We start from the raw sequence: 21099 nt of genomic DNA, 5'->3' as shown, positions 1-21099 counted from the left end.
TTTATAGACATTTGTCAGTCAAGCATAACTGCGCATAATTTTCACTTCATGGTGTCTGGTGTGATTTTGTGCCGGCCTAAACTCGTCGCGCGAGCTTCTCAGGTTGAAATATTGACGAATCTTTGGGCTACAAACTTCTTGATTTTTAATGGCAGGCCATTGATTCTATTATTCATCAAACATCATTGGGTTGTTCTTAAGCACCATCAAATGCAAATTTTTAGTCAGTGGATTTCGATTGGAAAACTAAACTCCAGCGTCTCATCGTCAAACCCCTTCGGAACCCAATCCATCGACAGCTCAGACTGCGGTAAAATCATGGAATATTCACTGGAAAGAGCTGGAAGAATCCCGTACTTCGGAGCAGCTGATAACGCGACGTCCAACGAGGCGTGGCACGGCACGCACGTGCCAAGTGCGCAATCCACACGAATCACGCATGATAATCATGAAGAGTGATTGTTTCGTTTCTGACAGTCATAGATAGATGAAAATTCGAACGAGAGAGTAGCGCGCTCTGCTGCAGCGGGTTGAGATCGGATCGGAGCCGGTCGGCCACAGGATAAATTCCACCTCTGAGGTGATCCGACTATCTGTCAGTCGACAGGAGCGAGAGGCAACCAGGCTTTGGTGATTGATTTCTCATACTCCTCAAGTCCTGCATAGAGTTTTACGCACGCGGCGTGGTGTCCGGACTTACGCAACGCAAGTACGTTCAGCATCGACACGCAAAGATCCAATCGACGCATGTACCCAACCGATGCTCAGAGGTGTGCCTGTAGTAGTAGGCCGATTCGTGTCGTGTCTCTGCGTTAGTGCACACGCACGATCCGCTCTTGCCGCCTCCTTCGCCTCTTTCGCACACACACACACACACACCTCCGCCCCCCGTCTACATACACGCACTGTCAAACACCCGCCTGCACGCATTTGGCCTTTGGCAATCACGGCAACATTAATTCTCTTCCTCCGCTCGCCGGGCATGTACGGAACCTGTCATAATATAATTACTATTCTAACGGCGTCTGTTAACCCGCGATCGGATTGGCCAATTCCGACTGCAAATTCATCGTCGACTCGGCTGTGATTCCGCAGCTACCGTGTTCGAGTCCATAAGTCGCACCTTTTCGCCGCTCTTTCTCTCTGTGTATGGATGTAGGTGCTTCTTTTTTTTCTCTCTCGAACAATATTCTCAACGCTGTCTTCTCGGTGAATTTCTGACACAGTGTTTCGTCGACTTCGAAGCCTGCATATTGGTGTCCGAGAAAGTGAGGACAAGCCTAACCTGCCTATTGACAGGGTTCGAGAAGGTATTGTCACGCGACAGCCGCTTCGGGTACCAAGCGATGAGGCCGTGACTATTTTTCAATGAGCACAATCCGATTCGTGATTAATAATTGCAGAGTTTTATGTGTACGTCTTCTTATGGGATACACCTCGCGTCGTTTAACAAAGATGAAGGATATAACGTTACATACGAACATTGTCATCTACGTCGCTCTCTCAATGTCCACGTGTGAAAAAAGCACGAGAATGAAATCAAAAAGATCGTTATCAAAAGACGGATTTTTTTTCCCGCAAGGGTCATCACATGATATTTTTACTAATCATTCTTCGGTACGCGTTCGCATTAACAATGTATTCGTTCGTACGATTCGCGGCTAAACAAACGTGCCTCACCTGCCGCTAACGAACTCGGTATCAAAACGTTAAACTTTCAACCCCGATGTGTGCCACACCGGATCAACACTTGCTGGGATAGCTATTATCCTGATAAATTGCTCACGGCCGTTGTGTTCGACGTCGTTCAGAGCCTCGATAGAAGGATGACGGCATAATTGACAGTGTTACAAGTTGCATCGACGATTTATAACTATACATCCTGAAATCCTAGCTTTGTTCAATTCACTTGCAGACCTCGAATTTTCCACTGTAAAAATACCTAATGTCCATGTTTCCTTGCAACTTTCAGGACCGTTTGACGGGACATGGGGGCATATCCTCGCTGGGCGGTGGAAACTCGTCACCGTATTCGGGGGCGCACCACCACGGTCACAGAGGAAATGGAAACGGAGGTGGCATGCCGCACCACGGTGGCGCCTCGCTTCCAACCGCCTCAGATTTCCAGCCACCGTATTTTCCGCCGCCTTTTCCTTCGCACCATCACGCGCCCGCCAGTCCTCAGCACCCCGGTCTGGGACAACCTCAGCACCTCGACTACCTTGTCAGCGATCCGTACGCCCAATTGAACACGCTACATCAGCACCACTATAACCAACTATCCGCCGCGGTTACGGCTGGCCAAAGAAGCGGCGACCTCAGGAGGGACGCCGAGAGCATTCATGTGGTGAGTACAATTTCCCATCAGTTTCTTACAACTGTCATCACGGGTGCCAGAACCGATGCGCCGAAACCTGTTCCAAGGCAAATAGATCCTACCGTCCCATTATTTGCAAGTCTAATTTTTCCGATCATGTGGATAATGGGTATTTTTTTACCCGCTGTGGTTCAACCGTAGCCGGTGTAGCACAAATTTACATCATTGCCAATCCGGGTAGGCACCTATATCGTCCGTTCGATGTATACCAACGAAGTCCAGGCTCGGTACTCAGATCCGGTCACGTGCACAGCGTGCTACCTCATTACAATGGTGTAGCCATGGCCACGTACATTATCTACGGAGCATTATCCCTACTTAGGCGATCGACCCGTCGAGGAGTGGCGGGTAATAGCCGATGGTATCGATCGATCAGACAGATCGAACCCAATACGTTTCACCGTGACATCATTGATCCCAATCGCGATGCTCCCCGAGAAGGTGACTTTGAACCCCTGTCGTGATATTTACACACCTCTTGAACCCACTTCTTCACCCAGACCTGTCGGTTCGTTCGCTCCTAGATTTACAGGGCTCAGAGCGGTCCTAAACGGCTTCATAAAACTCTGGTTGATTTTGTATTCTGCTTTTCGTTTCCCGAAAATGTTGAAAATGTTTTTCAAAAATGTTGAATCCATCAATCGCCGCATCAATCATGTTTCAAGTCAGTTTTTTTCTTATCTCGATCGCCGAGGTCGGTACCAGTGAAACGATTCGATGGTCAGGATAAATGATCTTCAATCTCTACAAAGTAAAAATTGGACGAATCGTATCTTTTCGGTACATGTAAACTCATACAGCACCGTGAAAATGACGTGGCCTGGGCCTGGCTAGATTAGGTCAGATTAGGTAAGGTCAGGTTATCTCGGAAGGAACGTGGAGATGTAACGAAACCTGGCTGTAAGGAACTCTGCGACGAGGCGTCCACGGTTCTTTCGGTTCTCTATAAAAAAAAAGGCACATTTTTGTCTCTATTTGGCCTACGCTCCTTGCGCCAGAGATTTATTAGCATACGTGATTCGCCCCGTGACGAGGTGGGAGGAGGCCTGAGACACGAGTCACAAGATACTCGAGGGGGCCAAATGTCACATTTCCATATTTTATTGTGACGACTATGTAGCGGGTTTACCGTTGTTCGCAAAGCCTTACTCACCGCCTATTCTGTACTTCTCCAGGAATATATTCTTATGTCGGCAGGTTGTACATCTTTCGGTATACACTTATAATAATTTCTATACGCATGACAAGTTTTACACCACGTACCTACCCAATAGTTTATTTCCCGGTGAGTTCAGTCAACTTTTTCACACTTATTACAATACGATATTTGTTTTTCATCCTGTGTACACGATTACTGATCTTGAGAGAAAACGAACGATCGTATTTCATGATTCGTCAAATATCCCGCTCGTGAATTTTTTCAGCGTCTTTTAATTGCACCTTGTTCATTTGCATGGAAATCTTCATCCCGTAGACGCTTGGAGGATATTTCGTGATGAGAGGCACTAGTTGTTGCGACCGCTCGACAGAGGAAAGCTTCGAAACTTGGTACAAATAATAGATAGGGGGAATATCTGCAATTGGCGAAATGATACCGCAAAACCGCCTTCAGCAATACTTGAGAGCTCGAAGTCACGTACCTACCTACAGTATGTCTGCAGATCAATGCCGGGACAATGATTTTATTAGATAGGATACATTCGTAGGATTGAATACTCGAAATCGAATGTGATGGTACGTTTCCGTAACGGGTTTTATACAATGACCGGGACACATGTGTCTTTCGTGTTCTCCTCGTCGCGTTCAACGCCCAGCACCTATCGTCATTAATTGGTTCCAGCTACAGGAAGAGAGACAATCAAAAAGGTGTTATGAGCCACCGAGTGAAAAATCTTTGCAGTGAGGTTCGCTCTACCTAACCTATTGTCCGTCCAAATACCCGAGAAGGAAGGTCTGAAACTTTCACGTGTTGCAGAACAGCGAGTCTCTCTTCCTCTCTTCCTCTCTCCCTTTTACGGTTTTCGTTCTGTCGTTCTCTCGGCCTCTGTGCCCGATAATAATAGAGACTCGCCCGAGCAGCGCTTTGCTTTCACAAGTGATGCTGGAAAAGAAGAACAGAGAGAAAAGAAAGTAATAGGAGAGGAGAAAAAATCACCCTAATTATCACCGTAGGACAGTTTCGCGTTGTGCGAAATATGCCGGAGGTGTCGCGTACTCGGGTCGATGTGCGAAAATGGGGACTGCCCTGATTTTATTTCCCTTTCTTTCTTTTTTTTTTTTTTTTGCAACTTTACAACGAAATTCGAGCGGACCTAAGGACGGCGTCAGGTGAGCTAGGTTGGGATGGCCTTCGAGGAATCCTTCGAAACGAAATATTTCGAAAACCGCCGTGAACTTGGGCGGTTAAGTCAGGAGCGTTTCAGTCTTGTGAATAGTTGAACGCGTATATAGTTGACAAACTATGCAACGTCGTCTTACCTTCCTTCCGATGCCGAACCATCTTCTTCGCCATTTCCGTTTCTGGACCGGTAAACCGAATGACCTCGGCTGATTCAATCGTTGGTTTAAAGCTTGCGGTGAAAATAAATACTCACGTTCAGTGTCGGTATGAGCGAATTAATGGCTGTTCCTCCTGCAGCAAATTGCAGAAAACGCTGAGCGTAGGTTGGACTGCGATTATCGTAGGGGGATGGGGAAATTTTCGACCATACCCAAAAGCGAGTTTTAATCACTGAATCGGATCCTTTGGATCGAAGGAAGAATGTTGTTAATTTGATTTCCAATAAAAGCGAGCCGTAATCGCGTGCAGCGAAAAGCCTCCGTCGACGGACTTACCTTAGTCCAAGAGTTTAAGTTTTGTTTCGCTTATACAAGGTGCACGTCGGCCAGGGTGCAGAGTAATTTACTTATTAAGTTCTGGTTAGACCTTCGACATTCCCTAGAGGCAGATGCCTCGCGGGTTAGCTTTGAGGCAAATATGCCAAGAATTACCGAGCCCAAGACTCAAGACAGGCCGAAGGGTCCTCACGCCGATCCGTTAGCACTCAACCATCCAACGATGAGACGGAAGATGCGGCTGCTTGTCCGTACGGCCTTTAACAATCTATAAAATTAGTTCTTCGCCCCGTTTTTCCCCTCTTCGGATCACCGTTCATCGATCTGCAGATGCGAGGACTGATAATTCGCCCACCGCGGCCTTCGAACGCAACGTCAGATATACATATATGTGTGTTCGAAAAATACTGTTATCCGCGTGCAGTAAACGGCACTCCACTCATTGACGAATAAAAAATACTCCAGAACCAGGGGCTCGGAGCCGAGATGACAATGCTAATAATCAGCTGAGTGGCTTTCCGGACCACCCAGCAAACGGGCTTACCCTGCACCCTGTCCCGCGGATTCATCTGTCGATCCCTCTTTCAGCCCCTAGCTAGCGCGATCCCCGAGCGAACCCCATGCCTCTATCATTCGCCCCAGTTGATCCGCTCTTAGAACGAGCTGCACAAGCATGCAATGCTCAAACGCCTCGCATTGCTCGGAGCATTTTTACACGAGGGTATTTAGAGCGGGGAATTTTGGGTTATTGTGCCGCACCCCCTTCGGAGTTAAGTTGGACGGGCTCGGTCCACGTTTGTAAACTGCAGGGATGATCCTTTTCAGGTCCAAAGTCTTGCAGGATCCGTTTCCCGATCTGTTGCGGTCGACTTAGCTGGTTTTGCGCGGTTTCTTTCACCCGTACGAGACCGATTTGTATCCTTTATTTGTACCCTTATATACGCAACAATGGCGAGCGCACCGATTGCTCATCGTCAGCGTCACGAATTAGCGTTTTTTCACGCGTTGTGGGCAGAGAAACGAATTAAATGGACGGTAGAAAGTCGGTCTAGCTGCTTTTCGCGGGCGTGTAGCGTGCGGATAGCGGATATCCACTTCGTACGTTCGTACAGGCCGAAGAAGAAGTCCCGGGATGAAGACGTTTACTCGCGTGCAGGATGTCGCTTGCAGAGATAACCCGGCCGCGGGATATGGACGTAATATATCACTGATTTCATCAGGACGAGGAACTCCTTCCTTATTGTTCCGCAGCCTCCTCGTACGGATGCGGTGATGCAGGATAATCGCGTTCAAGTTTGTAAGAGAAAAACGATACGGACTCAAGCCTGGCTCGGGCGGGTAAAAATCATTCGGATGATCGGTCTGATCTACAACCAGTTTCAGGATGACGGAAGCTGCGGCGCGATCGATGAAATTAGTTCGATCAAGATAAGGAAAACTTATACTGCAGCTGTCTCGTGCCTATCTGCGGGTGTTTACAAGTCGATTCGTTTTGCCAACATGGTTGCTGGTTCGCGGTAGGTAGGTACTGGAAAAAAATTGCAACGGTCATAAACGCAACTTCATCCCGTCCGCCGCAGAGGTGAGCGCGTTTAACAAGAGAAAGGCGATCACATTTCATCTCATTAGTATCGCTCGGTGTATTATACCGGCTCCGTACACCATGTGTACCAATTTATAACCATCGCGATGTACGGGAGCGATATAATTCGCTCGATCATCCGATCCTCCTTTCGTGTGTATGTCGTTTATATCTGTACCGTTCATTAGCACGAGACTATCGCGTACTTTTTTACCGCGTGAAAGTGCCACTCGGAGAATAAAACCTAATCAAACTTCAGCCCGACTGTCGCGAGGTTAGTGTAACCATATTTATTCGTTTAACTAGATACGCCAGATGTGTTCTAGCCGGACGAGCTTCGTATGGACAAAATGGTACCTCGGTTCGAACAAGAGTTTCTCTTATCCCTGGTCTCGACCTTGACGACGCTGAATATTTTCACGAACCGAACACTTCAAACGGGGGTCTCAATTTACGCAAAAAAATGACTACGCATTGATCCGCGAATATTTTTTCGTTCGGTGATCGACGAGCGTTCGAAAGCACGGGTTTTCTTAGTTCTCTCCCTGGTTAATTGAGTTGCTCATTACACTGCAGCGCCGGTTCGGAGCATTTCACCTCGGTTGACGAAGACGTAATTCCCAGGAAATCACATCGCGATCACCGCAGTCAGAGATCATCTCGTGTGTAAGAGAGGGCAGAGAGAAAAAAACTCGCCATGGTCAGATTCTTCGGATGATCCGTGCAGGGTACGGACGACGGTGTGAAAAAAGTCTAGCGCGAAGCTGGCTTATCAATCTGAACTTTGTGAACCTTGCGACGCGCGACGTTTCGGGCAGGCAATTTTGTCGTCCACCCGCGGCATTCTGGCCCTCGGCATGTCTGCCTGCGAGAAGAAGAGGAAGATGGAGGCGGAGGGGGAGGAGGAGGACTTGTTGATAAAAGTATGGAAACGGCAGCGTAACAACGAGCAATAAAGTAGAATGCATTATCTGGACAAGGCATCGTTGAAATTTCACCTGTCTTCTTTGCGGAAATGAAAGAGCGGCGACGTCGCATCGTCGACTCATGGACGAACAAACAATTTGCCAACGGTCAACCGGCAGCTGTAAACCTACCTTATAGCTGCCGTATTCGCATTGTCGCAACTGCGCGACCACAGCTTGGCCCAAATCTCTGCTTTTCCTTCCATCCACTTGTCGTGGGATGCGATTAAAATTCTGTACGTATACGGCTTGCGTTTTAGTTCTTAGAAAACTTTCTCAGCTCAAGTTAAAGTCTTTTACCTCCTACCAGCTCAATTACACCGCTATCTCAGTATTTCCTACGCTTCCGCTGCACGCCGCAACTTTATTATATCGCTGTAACAAATCTGCGCGTTTTTAAGATGAGTTTTATAACAAACCAAAAGAAAAGAAAACGAAAACGTTGTTATTATTTCTTCGAATTCAACCTGACGCAACTCGTATCGCCTGAACTTTAACCCTCGGATCCATTCACCCAAGTCAACGACGTGCGAGGTGGATTGCGTACGGGAATTAACCGATGAAAATGAACATTATAGCTCTTGACCCGGAGGTGGAGTTTCGTAATGAATCAGAAAAAAAAAAAATAGGTACTATTGCGAAGAATCGTCAGGAGCATTCTTTTTTTCCCATGCACCGGAGCATCGGTGTTACGATGTCAGAAAAAGGAATAAAAAACGATAATACTTTCATTCGTTTTATCACAGATGAAAATTACTTGCGATATGTTCACTGCGTATTTTCTCAAGTTTCTGCAAGAAAATGAAAAATAATCCATTCATTATATTCCGATAGCTGTTGGATTCTGGACGAATTATCATGTTGAAAGTATACAATCTCCGACGAAAAGATCCTGCCGGGCGATGACGTGACTTCCGGACAGTTGGAAAGACAGTTCAGCCTGCTGAGCATCGGTCAATTCCAGAAATACGATACGCCAGAGGTTAAAAGTCACGTAGTATGAGGAATAACCGCTAAAACCGACATAAACCTGTGCAAAGTACGAAATTCCCGGCTTGCATTATAACCCTATCGTCCAGTCATCGTCGTAAGACGTACTCCACTGTGGGAATTGGGTCTCTCTTCTCAGTCTTGTCTCGTCTCGTATCGGAGTCCCTCCAGCTCGAGTGGTACCCACCTCTACATTTCGACGACGTATGCCTGGCACGAGATGCAGCAGCAGCAGCAGCAGCAACGGCAGCAACAGCAACTGCCACAGCCACCGCCGACGCGACGTGATCTCTTGCTGACGGAACTTGTTTCTCCTCGTGATTGCGTAGGTCTGGATATGTGTCCGTGTATACGCGGCCGTTCTCTATCCTTCGTAAATGATTCGCTTAGGCGGTAGCTGCGGAGTCGGTCTCACCGGTTTAGCCCGATGAGCTGCCGCCGACTCGATCTCTATGCCTCCGCCCCGTTTAATCGGTCGAGAGTACGAGAGATCTCGGTGTAAATCGACACGCTATCACCGCAGTACTTAACATTATCTCACCGCATCCCCGCACTGTCGGCGTCTAATTGTTCTCTGAAAAGCACCATCTTCACACCTCCCGAATGCTGCGGCAGGTCAGTCTGCGGACCTGCGATGAGAAATTCTTTTCACAACGATATACGCGAAAAGTTGACGCTGGCTTCCGAGCGATCATCGTACCGACGATACGTGAGAATATCCGGATGGTATCCGCATTCAAAGATTGTTGGCGCGGCTTCCGATGAGGTTCGAAAAACGGTAAGGTTGTTTGGAAAATTAGTCGCCCATCCGTCACTGTCGATCTAACATTTAAACGCTACGCCGGGAATGATCACCGTGCATGATCCGACACGACTTTAATGACTATATCAGGAATCACGGGAAAGAATCTTGGCTAATCGTAAGTGAAACGGTCAATCCGTGCGTGAGCCTAGCCACGTGATCTTTCCTCAAGTATGCATTCCCTGTTACCCGTTCCTGCAGTTCACCCGACAGCACAAGACCGCTGTATCGATGATGATAGGTGCACGCACAACGCGCGAACGCGGTAACGGGCACGTCGAATGATAAAGTGCGGGTACGTTGATCGGATTCCCGTAGAGTTCGTTGGCAAGCAGCGATTCGCCGAGCAATTATTATCAAAAGGTTGGGACGAAAGGCAGAGTCGGGTCGTTAATTATACCCATGGACTTGGAAGCCTCACCAGCCGCATCCAAGAAACCCGGTAGTGAGTGATTCTCGCGCGTCTTTACCGTCTGGCAAACAGGTCAGATCATCTTACACGTCGCCGCTGCACTTTGACCCGTCAGCTCGGCCTTCGCTGGTCTCCGTGCTCATCTTCCTCGAGCAGACAATTCCCTCGCTTAGCGTCTTGCGTGTCTGCCTGCCTGTGCGAGCGGTCTCTCCACGATCAACGATCGCCTCCCCCCGCCTCCTTCTCGGACCGTCCGAGAAGATACTCCACGATAGAAACTCCAGTGTCATATCTTGGATGACCTGGCGCTGATGGGATTCGCTTTGCCGTATGGTACCGCTAGTCTACAGGCCGATTGCATACTACATGATATCCTCGTACCGTCCGCAGGCTGGCCTAAATTAAGCTTTTTAAAACCGCAGAATCGTTCAATTGGCGTTTAGAGCTGCGTGCGACAGAGGCCGGATTGCCAGTGAACCAAATCGACAATATTAGATGTCACCGTAAGGAGGTTCACCGTATAGTAGCACCAAATTTCCAACAGATTTCCTAGATCGACCCAAAAAACTTATATATACGCGATACGGTTCTAAGTAGTTGAACAAGTGTCATGCGATGACGTAGAGATGAATCAATGAATTTGATTACCTTCCTAATCCAACCAGAAAGTAAGCAATCTGGACAGAAATGGACTGGTGTTAAATCTGCAGTAGAACAGGTGAATAATTCCGTCCCACCTCATCTCACCTCACCTCAGCTCACCTCAACCCCGTGAGTATTTGTTGTGTATCGATACCCTTGGCGTGGGTAATTCGACGGTCAAGCTGCGGTTGAATAAGATGGGTTACACGTGGGTCTTGAGTTAGATGCGAATAAATGGCGTATAAGCGATTGAGTGACGGTTAAACAGACAGCGTGGATAATCAATCGTCGTTAGTCAGCCGGTGCTGGCTTTTGTCTCGTTATATCTGGCCAGAGGTATACAGACGATTTGCGATTACTTAGGAAGGAGCGCGAGCGTCTTAGCTCCGCTGGTGCATCGGGCAGATATATCGTCGGGCATAATACGTCTTCCATTCGCTTTGCAAGTGACACATTCACTCTTCGCCATAGGATAGAACAGACAAGACACGTGGGCAGGCAGGCAGGTAGGTAGGTAGGTAGGCGCTTGATGCACTTCAGTCAAATTGGCTTGCACGCGGCTTGTGATCGCTTTATAGTCCGCTGTTGGCGTGCAGCCGGCCCGCTTCACCTCCACCAAGCGCTGATATGCATAAAAAGTAGAATCCGACAATGCAACGCCAGATATACCTGTATTATACCACTTCCAGGACGATAATTGCCTGGGAACTGTAACACCAGAAGGATCAATTCCATCGACGATTGGCATATTTACTACAATCATTGCCAACTATTCTCTTCGCTCGTTTAACACCACGGGTATGTAGGTAGGTAGGATATGATAATATCCGCTGCACGCATATTCCTTTCCAGTCGTAAATTTCCTCCCGCTGTTCAGTGATGTATATGTTTATAACACGTTGTCTTCATTATACGTCCGTGGATGGAAATATCTCGTCCAACCTGCCGTTTCGAAAATTAACAACTTTGTTATATCCTTCCAATTGAAGATTGCACAAGACGAAATCGCTTCGAAATTATACACGCAGCTCCACCTGAACGCGTACGCTTGACTCGATGATCGTGGGTACATAACGCATGAGAAAAGATTTGCTCGCCCTAATAAGTTTTGCTGCAAACTGACGTTAACGTGATTTAATCGATGTTGGCACACGCTTCGGCCGTATAACGAGTAGCTCTGGGCACTGAGGCGAGTCGTATATTCCCTACGCGTATTCAAAAAGAAATATCGATGACACGAGTAAATCTATCGGTCGTCCTTGTTCCCATCAAAGTTGCGCAGCAACCAGTTTATTACAAGTCTATATAAATATTACGCGCAGGCAAATGATTCATGGAATTTCGATCTCCATTTTGTGTTTTCAACATATTATGTATATTACACAACGCGGCGCAAAGACGGACGAAGATTAACCGTACCGATCATTGGCATTTTAATCATCATATTAACTCACGCTTACCGTGGCGTCGCGAGCTTTGGAACCTCGTTCTCCAATCACCACAGATTACAACCGTCCGGTTGTCTCGTGAGATTACGAACACCGTGTCATAACGTGTCCTCGGGTCCAAAAAAGAGCGAATTTAAAATTTGTACAACGCAAGCCCGAAAAAATATGAATCAGAAGAATAGGAATAGCAATAATTTATCTCGCCAGTACGAAGCAGCTTGATTAAAATGTAAATTTTTCTCGTATTGTTTCAGACGAACATGCATGCCTCGTTTCCCTACGATGGTGGTCGAGGCAGCGGAGGAGGTGGCGGCGGAGGCGGAGGTCGAGGCGTCGAGTACGGCGGCGTCAGACGTCCCGACGCCCTGCTGCCACCCCCGGGACTCGACCAAACCGACCTAGTACTACACACAAGCCTCGTTGACGACCCCCAGGTGAGCGATGATGTACGTAATCGAACAATTTTCTTATTATTTATATTATTTTAATATTATTATTCGTTCGGCTGTAAGAGGTGCGCGGGACAATTGTCCGTCAGGTAAATTTAAGAAAGTTGTAAGATCGTCCAATCTTGTGTTGATAATCCACGCGCGAGCAACAAATGAATCGGTAAATAAGTAAGATTCCTGCACGCATACGAGAAGCTCGGCCCTTTTTGACGACGCAATTTCGACGATCACAAACCTTCGGCGAGTTTCGTTTGATCCGATCTCGGTAGACTTTTTTTTTATCTCGTTTCTTACGCTGTCATCGGGAAAGTCCCGTTGTACGATCGTCGAAGCCGCATTGCTTGGTAATTGGCTTTTGCCAATATCTCTGGTCCTGCGTCGATCGATGTATCGATCGATCGATCCCTGTACGATCGGTCTCGATGTCCTCGTAAAAAGTTATTAATATAATTATACCTTGATCGGTGACAATTATTATTCCAGAGGGTTAAAGAGTCTCATGCCTCGGCGCTTTCCGCTCGCTCCTGCAACGCCTTTGCATTTTTTAAAATACATACATCCACAACGTCTCGGTTACACCCAGCGAATATCAAAGCATACGTGACTCTACAGTCGCGAGGGGAAATTCAAATACTCAAGGTGGACATTCGCCGAACGGCGAGCCAGTTTTGCAATATTATAAATCTCGTTAGCTAAGGTCTTAAATCGTTATCGGATCTTTGTACACCGAAATGAACAGGCCTGGTCCGCTTTCGCAATGTTGCAGGCCGTCGTACGTTTCGCTGTTTTCTACACCCGTGACGTGGTTCCGTGATTTGGCGAAGGAGTAGATGAAAAATCATAAAAAATGTAAACGGTGATATTTGTTAGTACAAATTGACCGGGTCGTCTAAATCGAAAGCTAGGGAACGAGAAAAAAATGTTTTAAAAACCTCCATCGACGTGACTTGCTTCAATGATAGTGAAAACGAATGACAAAACGACCGTACTATGTTAAAGAAATGAATCTTACCAAATTCGAATAACAGCGAACTGAGATATCACTATTTTTAGGTGGTTTTAATGGTTTTAATGGAAATGGTTTTATAATTAGAACGTTCAAAATGCTCAAACTCTGGAGTTCTCGAAACTTTTTTTTTTTTATAAATAGTTACCTTCCCAAAGCAAATAAAAATAAATTTGTACAATTATCTACGGTAAAACAATTGTTCATTGACAATTACGTTCGCGCTTTATACTCGTCACTGTACAACATAACGGAACAATGTGCGCCAAAGAGCGTTGTGGAACATTATGAGGTTAAGAGTGAATACCTCTCTCGGGTCGCGTTCATCCGCGGTAAATTAGACGCACGTGAACGCAGGGAATGAACGAACGGACGAAAATTACACCGGCAAGGGGATCAGTATTATACATCTAACGCGGGGCATCGGCATTATTTCTAGGCGCGGTGTCTAACCACGAGTTCGAAAATTATATGGGTCCTATTTTCGGGTCCGGCGAAACGTCGTCGCCGGAATAATGCGCGCGAGAGAGAGAGAGAGAGAGAGAGAGAGAGAGAGAGAGAGAGAGAGAGAGAGAGAGAGAAAATAGAGGGAGAGAGACAATTAGGAGAAGGGGGTATACCGAAGCCCCTGCATCACTCGAGCTCGGCATAATTACAATCGAGGCCTGATTTTCGGCGGCGTCATTCACGAATAATAATTAACTTCTTAATCTATTTTAAATTATGATGAACAACACTTCGTATTGGAGAAAATGGCCGCCCGGCTCTTCCACCGGCCGGTGCATGGATCACCTCGAGCTAATGTCACTGGTGAATCGGGCGATCGAGCAGCTACCACATCATAAATGCACTCTCTTACACCTTCCATTATTTCTCTCTTCCCTTCGTACACCGTACGACGGTTGTAAAAATGAAAATAAGGAATAACGTATTAGGAAAGGATCGTATCCTGGATATCGCAGGTCCTCGGCTCAATTGCCACAGAGACACACAATAACCTCTGTACGGCTGGATAATGTCGCTCGTTTATCACCCTTGCCGTGATAAGTTGACTCGAAACGTCGGGATCCGAGGAGAGAACGGAGTAATAACGCGGCGATGCACAATCGCGCGATATGCTCGAAGGCGAATGCGGTAGAAACTCATAATCAGGGACGTGTGGGTGCCTTACATATGATATATCCGCGGGTGTAGCAATACCCGCAAACGTGGCCCACACGCAGGCATGCAGCAGCACGATGCTGCACGTATCTCTGCCTACCTCTTGCTTCGCAACACGCGTATCCCATAAGACATCACGCGTCCGTTCCGACATCATTCCTCATCTGTCCGGGCTCTCCTGGGATATGTAAATATTTGCGCGCGATTATTATCGTGATTATTATTGAAAATTATACGTTTCACGGGGTATTTATTCACGTGCGCGGTGATCGCTTCGAGCGTATGCGGTATGTATGTACGTACATATGTATAGTACACACGTATCTATACATGTGCATACATACCCTGCGTAATCCGTGTACCTGTAACTCGCGCGTTCGAGTCAACGCGTGAAATCACACACCTCTGAAGTGATGGGGTAAAATTCGCAGATATGTACACGCTTGCGAATTATGCAATATCGTCGAAAGCGCGCTTATTAGGAGACATCTGTAGTGTGTACCTACACTGAAAAAAACTCACAAATAAACCGCGAAATAATAGGACAAAGTTCCGCACCGCTAACGGCACTCGTTTTGCTTATTTTTTTCATTTTTGTGTTTCAGTTTTTGCGCTCCGAGCTAACTTTACGCAAGATTTATACTAAAAGTAAACACACGTGCCCGCGTGATTTTCGATGCGAATAAAACGCGTTTGAAGGTATTCGGCAGCCTAGATGCCGTGCCGCGTTTACAAGACCAGAAAAGTTTTAATTTTCATAATTGATAAAAAAGTTTGCCAATTTTCAATCGACAACAATAATTAGTCCATCAATTTTTGCTCGGTGTTCAAACTTTATTTTCTGTCCAATATACGGTAGACGTGGATCACATACGCTACGATATGTACATGTAAGATTGGACTCTTTTTCGTCGCTGTCCTGTTCTACAGAGGCTTAGTTAGCTGTTAATATAAGCTGGTTATACGGTCGCCTAATGAAACAAGCCTGCTACAGGTGCTAAGATTATTTTGTTCGACCTTTTTATTCTCTGCTTCTTTCTAATCCTCGTCACCTCTCAGCGTGATAATTCGAGTTCAGACGTGTTATATGATTTCGTGTTAGGTCGATGGACAGTGAATTCAAGTCTTCTTGGACAAAGGTTCACATTCCTCTGTACGCTTCGATATACTTTCCGTTATAAATACCGTGGATAATTTGATTCGCTTTTATTTGAGGTACGCAGTGCGTGACGGCGGTTAAAAAAAATACGTTGAACCTCCTCAGATTGCTGCTCCTCATTTCTTTCATATTCTTAATTTTCTTCTTCTATTTTGAACAAATCGTCACAACTGGGATACGTGGAGGTCGTTTGATATTCCTGCGAAGGTGCAAAGATACAAGCTCGGCAGTCGAACAACGCCAAAACGAGGCGAGCTCACCGCTATCTCGAATACGTAGAAACTTTTTATTCCTCCTCCTTCTCCCCCTTCTCGGTAATTCCATAATTGCGCATAGTTGACCCGTGTTCCGGAATCCGAGGTGGAATTTTTCGCGGGCGCGACTGCAGAGACGAAACAATTCGAAAGCGCGGTCCGAGATGCGAAATGTAGATACATATAGGAAAGAATTGCCAAGCTCGGAGATAATTTTTTGCAAAAAATAAAATCAAATAAAATCAAATGAAAATTACCTTTCTCACAGCATCGCAAAAATATTGCATAAAATAAGAATGTCCAAATTATAACGGAGAAAAAAAATGACAAACAAATTCCATGCACTTTCTCGACTGTCCGATTACAGGCGACGAGATGGAAGAAAACGGAAGCCCCGGTCGATAATTATTATTGTACGCAGAAACATTAAAGCCGTTCACAACAGATTTGACGCGATGCAGGTGGCTTCGTCCGGGCTTACAAATGTGTTACCGTAATATATTACACGTGAGCATCGAACGAAGAACCCGTTTATTTCTACAACGTTATACTCGTTGGCCAGAGATAGGTTAATTAATAATAATTAGGCGGACTTTGCCACCGAGGCGTTGAGACGCGAGACGACAGCTAATCACGTTACGGGATGCTCTTGCAGAAATAATTAAGTGTAACAAGTTGAGTCGCCGCTCGTGAAAACGGAGATGGCAAAGCCGTCAGGGTCAGAGCTCCTCGTGCGGCAAACGTTCGCAGATATCCGCGAAAAAATGCGAAGATATTCCAGGAAAGAATCTCGAATTTTTTTTCCTTCAATCTCGCGTGCATAACACGGCGGAATAACCTTATCGAAAAGTCCGATACATCGAGTCTTTGACCGAACGGTCGAGAGGCGCATTTTATATTAAAAATGGAAGTGGGAGGGCGAAGTCTTCTGACCTATCTCGGATATTGTTATTACCTCGAGTAACGTTTCATGATATTGTAATATCAGGAAGAATTTAATTTAAATATTTTCGGATACGTATTATACTCTGTCTGATGATATTCATTGGAACGACCCACTGGCCGTTCAGTGTTTTCGGTACCGGATATACTCACGGATTTTATTACATACGTTTAACCACTCACGCACACCCCAAGTTTTCGCGAGTAAAACCTATGTACGATATGTTGTAATTTACTTTTAATCAACTTCGATCAGGCATCCCGTCGAAATTCTTCCATCTGCCAGATATTTGCTGACGAAAAAGCCGCAGGCTATTTCTCTTACATGAATATAATCTGCAGTCTGCACGCATTTGTGCGCACAGCGTTGAATGTCCCAAATTTTGATGTTTCTTTAAGGCTTTTCAATAGAGTTCATCGTATTGTTGTACGATACGATGGTCGATACTACGTAATTAGCTACATTCATTCGTTGGATTAAAATCGATATTATTCACATCGAATTGGAATGGAATTTCGTAATTCAGCACTGTGTGAGTTTTCAAAGTCGACGCAATTTTCATATTCACGCATCTAATTCCTTCCATTTTTTCCATTTTCAGAACACGAACGTCGACGACGGTGGTTTCATGAACGATCTGCCTATCCTAAAGAGTAAGTAGACAACAAATTCTTTGATTTCCTATAGTCCTAAAATATAGTCCTAAAATTTCTTCGAAACCTCGTCCCAGATCTCTGGTTCACTTTATATTTCCAAAATAGTAATAATCCGGGGGATCGCGTTTCACCCGTGGTTACCATGACGGGTTTCATCGGAGAAAACTGCAGGAGGACGTCGTCTCGGCTAGATCCCCGACAAGAGTCTCGTTGTACAGACTTGAACGTAGCCGCAGTACGGAGGAGAATCCGAGACAGGTTCGATATAGGCAGAGATAGTTAGCGGAAATGATCGGCATTTTCACTCTGATGTCACATGTAGACCGAGGGCAGTTAGGTGCACCAGGCGGTCCAGCGGGTTACGCAACGCTTATCCACTTATCCATTTACCTCCCGAAGGATGTGTTACAGATCGTTATTCGCGAGCTGACCGACCATAAGGAAACTTGCGCACCGCGCTGCGGACTTGGAACAGGATACATACTCATGCTTCGACGCCGGACGTATCCTCGACGGTAAATTGGACGTCTCTGGCAAATGCGGTCCGGACAGACGTCAGATTTTAAAACGATTCTAAAACCTACCATTCTCGACTCTGCTCCCAACTTTATTGGCTCTAATTTCGAGCTTGTCCGGATGTTTCGCTCCGGATATGGAATCCGACGTACCGTGTCCAGCCTTTGAATACATCCATACTCGACATATTCCCGTACCCTGGTGTAACGCGCAATTTCTCGTAATACAGACCTAGATTTCGAATGATCGTAATCAGGTAATCTTCGAGTAAGCACTAATATTGGGAAAATGTCGCGAAATCGGAAGGCAAAGAGCGTGAAAACAGTCGAGGGTAGCCTGCGCGGGTCGCGTAATGAGGCATATAATAACCTCGGGTGACATTCGGACAAACAACCATCTGTATATGGGTTTGTTGAAGCACGTCGGGGTCCCCGTGACGACGAGTACTTAGGAGAGTTCCCGCCTCAAAACTGCGCCCCGCAGACAAATTACAATGACAATACGAAATCGGATCCCTCGCCAAGGGAGCATTTAGGGTCTCTCTCCCCGCCTTTTCCCCCGTAGTCAGCTTCGCTCTTACTTATTTCGTTTTTTTTTCTCTTCTCTCTCTCTCTCTCTCTCTCTCTCTCTCTCTTTATCCTTGTTCCTTTTTTCCTTCCAGTCTCCGCTTCGCACCTCTCTCACAATATACTGGTAATTCTATAGCATTTGTACCTTTCTACTATTGTGTATTCCGAACAGTCTATTATATTGTTCTTCCCGCCATGCCACCGTTAGCGCCTGCCAACGACTCACTCGTCTCCGGTTCGCTCCTGCGGGTCTTTTAAAATGCGTTATACGTTTTTGAGGAAGGGGGGGGAGAGGCGATTGGTTGGCCTACACCAAAAAGCAACCTTTGCCTAAATACCAACGACGCACAAAGCGCGCGCAGCCTGGCTTATTAGCTTAATATTTAACGCGGGGGTACATTGTAGACGATCCGCAGGGACGAGGGGTGGTTCGGATCTTCGAGTGCCCGTTGTTACGGTTGCCATTGTGGTCTAATAAGCAGGTAATCTACCGCCATATGTGGTCGACTTTCTACGTTTCATTTTACGCGCTCGGCACATGCGTTATATGGGTACAAAAGGTAGATGTAGATACCGGGGCGTATCTAGCTAGACTTGGGCAGGTAGGGGACTCGTTATTTCTCGCGTCGAGCTCGACAGATCGTTGGAGCGATATTTGACGGCTAAATACGATCAGAGCTCAAGATGGGACAGATCCCCGCGAGTACTTGTACAACGATTCGGAGGATCGGGAGTTAAGAAATCGAGAAATGAAAATGTAGATAGGAAAACAATGCGCGGGACATTCGATTAGGTAATGCCAATTAATTTCCAGTACCGCCGCGGCTTTCTACATCCTGTGGCCGCCGATGTATCGGCTATACGCGCGTCTGTGACCCAAGCTGACTGACAAATGAACGAGAGGAGAGAAATCTTATCGGTTCAAATAGATCGCCGAGTGAGGTACCGGTAGCAAACGAACGATGGAACGAACGCCCGGGTTTGGTGATCGAGCTCTAGCCGGCTTCGGGAGGCATTACGCTTCTCGGAAGCCAAGGTACAATTAATTTTATCTTCATTCTTTCGTCATACCACGGTATACGAAATCGCCTCGCCTCGGATCGCCTTCCTCGCGCGACGTTCCGCGGCCGCCGGCCGATCCGACGAATCGGAAGGCCGGACTGACCGGCAGCGCCAATCGAGCGCCGCGGCTTCGCAGGATCACAATGACGGAGAGACTCGTCCTGCGCCAAGCGGCGCAATCGTGAAATCTTGACGGTAGTTCCGCGGCCGTGTGATGGACCCGAAGAGCCGGTCAGACATACAGGGGCTACAGAGAACTCCTGGCCGCCGGTTGCGCTCACAGTTTCGATCCCGTATCGATCGGAAGTCACTCTCCGCGTTCGCTCGAACGTACGCAATACGCACACGCGCATGCGTATCGAGGGATGGGGCCGCCGCCTACACCCGTTACCGTTCTCCTTGCTTGTGAGAAATGAGAAAGAAACAGCCGCCTGGCAATATGCGGCAGGGATCAGGGCACAATGAAACAGAAATTGAAGAAGCAGAGAGCGAGAGAAAGAGAGAGTGAGACGAAAATCACGACGGAGGAATCAAAAGTCGAATGATAATGTCCGGAGACAGTAGCAGATCTTATCTCGGACCCTACTTGCTTGCCTGTATATTTTACACAGGCGAACCGCGTACCGGGTGCCTTTATCCATCCGTTTATACCCCGCTTATCCACCGCTTATCCATCAGGGGATCTCTCGGCACGGTAGACGCCTCGTGTAACACGCATGGCTCAATGAGTATTCAAAAAAGGTCTCGACCGATCGTATGCCCGGATTATTATCACGGTATATATGCAACCACGGTTTCGTTATCCCACTTTTCTAACCTGCCTGCACCAGCTTCTAATTCTATTTATTTTTTTCGACTTTCCCCTCCTCCTCGATCGATCCTCTTTCGAAGGAACGATTATGGCCGGCAAATAGCCGACTATGATTGGAGTTACTTTTTCATCCGCGGGAAATAGTCTGCAGCTCAGAAATCTTGCATATAGCGAGCTTTCACAGTCGGCACCGAGCCACTTTACACGCGTTCCGTAATATACGGCGTGGACATTTCAATTACGACGATAATTTACGACCATCTTTAACACCTACGAGTTTCGCAATTATTGTATGCTTATAATATAACCGTTCCTCCAAGATGTTGGAACACCGGCTGCGCATTCGGAACCTCGTTAATACGAGAACTGATCGTCGATTTCCGATTGGTCGATAATTCGGTCGAGAGTCAAAGCCACCCGGATTACGACGGGCGAAATTTCATTCGATGTATTTATTGCA

At 46.7% G+C, this 21099-nt stretch overlaps 1 protein-coding gene across 9 annotated transcripts in view; it reads left to right on the top strand.

Annotated features, from left to right (window-relative positions):
- Positions 1 to 21099, top strand: part of TfAP-2 (transcription factor AP-2) — a 205845-nt gene that overhangs the window by 154109 nt on the left and 30637 nt on the right. For 7 of the 9 annotated variants that reach the window (XM_069134837.1, XM_046619046.2, XM_069134839.1 and 4 more), the window contains 3 exons: positions 1973 to 2347; positions 12308 to 12499; positions 17627 to 17678. In XM_069134837.1, coding sequence (XP_068990938.1) covers positions 1973 to 2347; positions 12308 to 12499; positions 17627 to 17678 — 619 coding nt within the window. Of the gene's footprint in view, positions 1 to 1134; positions 1156 to 1972; positions 2348 to 12307; positions 12500 to 17626; positions 17679 to 21099 lie in introns of those variants that run through there. The other 2 variants (XM_046619048.2, XM_046619044.2) reach the window with 2 other exon arrangements.

Source organism: Neodiprion pinetum, chromosome 3 (assembly GCF_021155775.2).
Source record: "Neodiprion pinetum isolate iyNeoPine1 chromosome 3, iyNeoPine1.2, whole genome shotgun sequence".
NCBI lineage: Eukaryota > Metazoa > Arthropoda > Insecta > Hymenoptera > Diprionidae > Neodiprion > Neodiprion pinetum.
The sequence above is the reverse complement of the archived record's forward strand: the minus strand, read 5'-3'. Positions and strand labels throughout refer to the sequence as shown.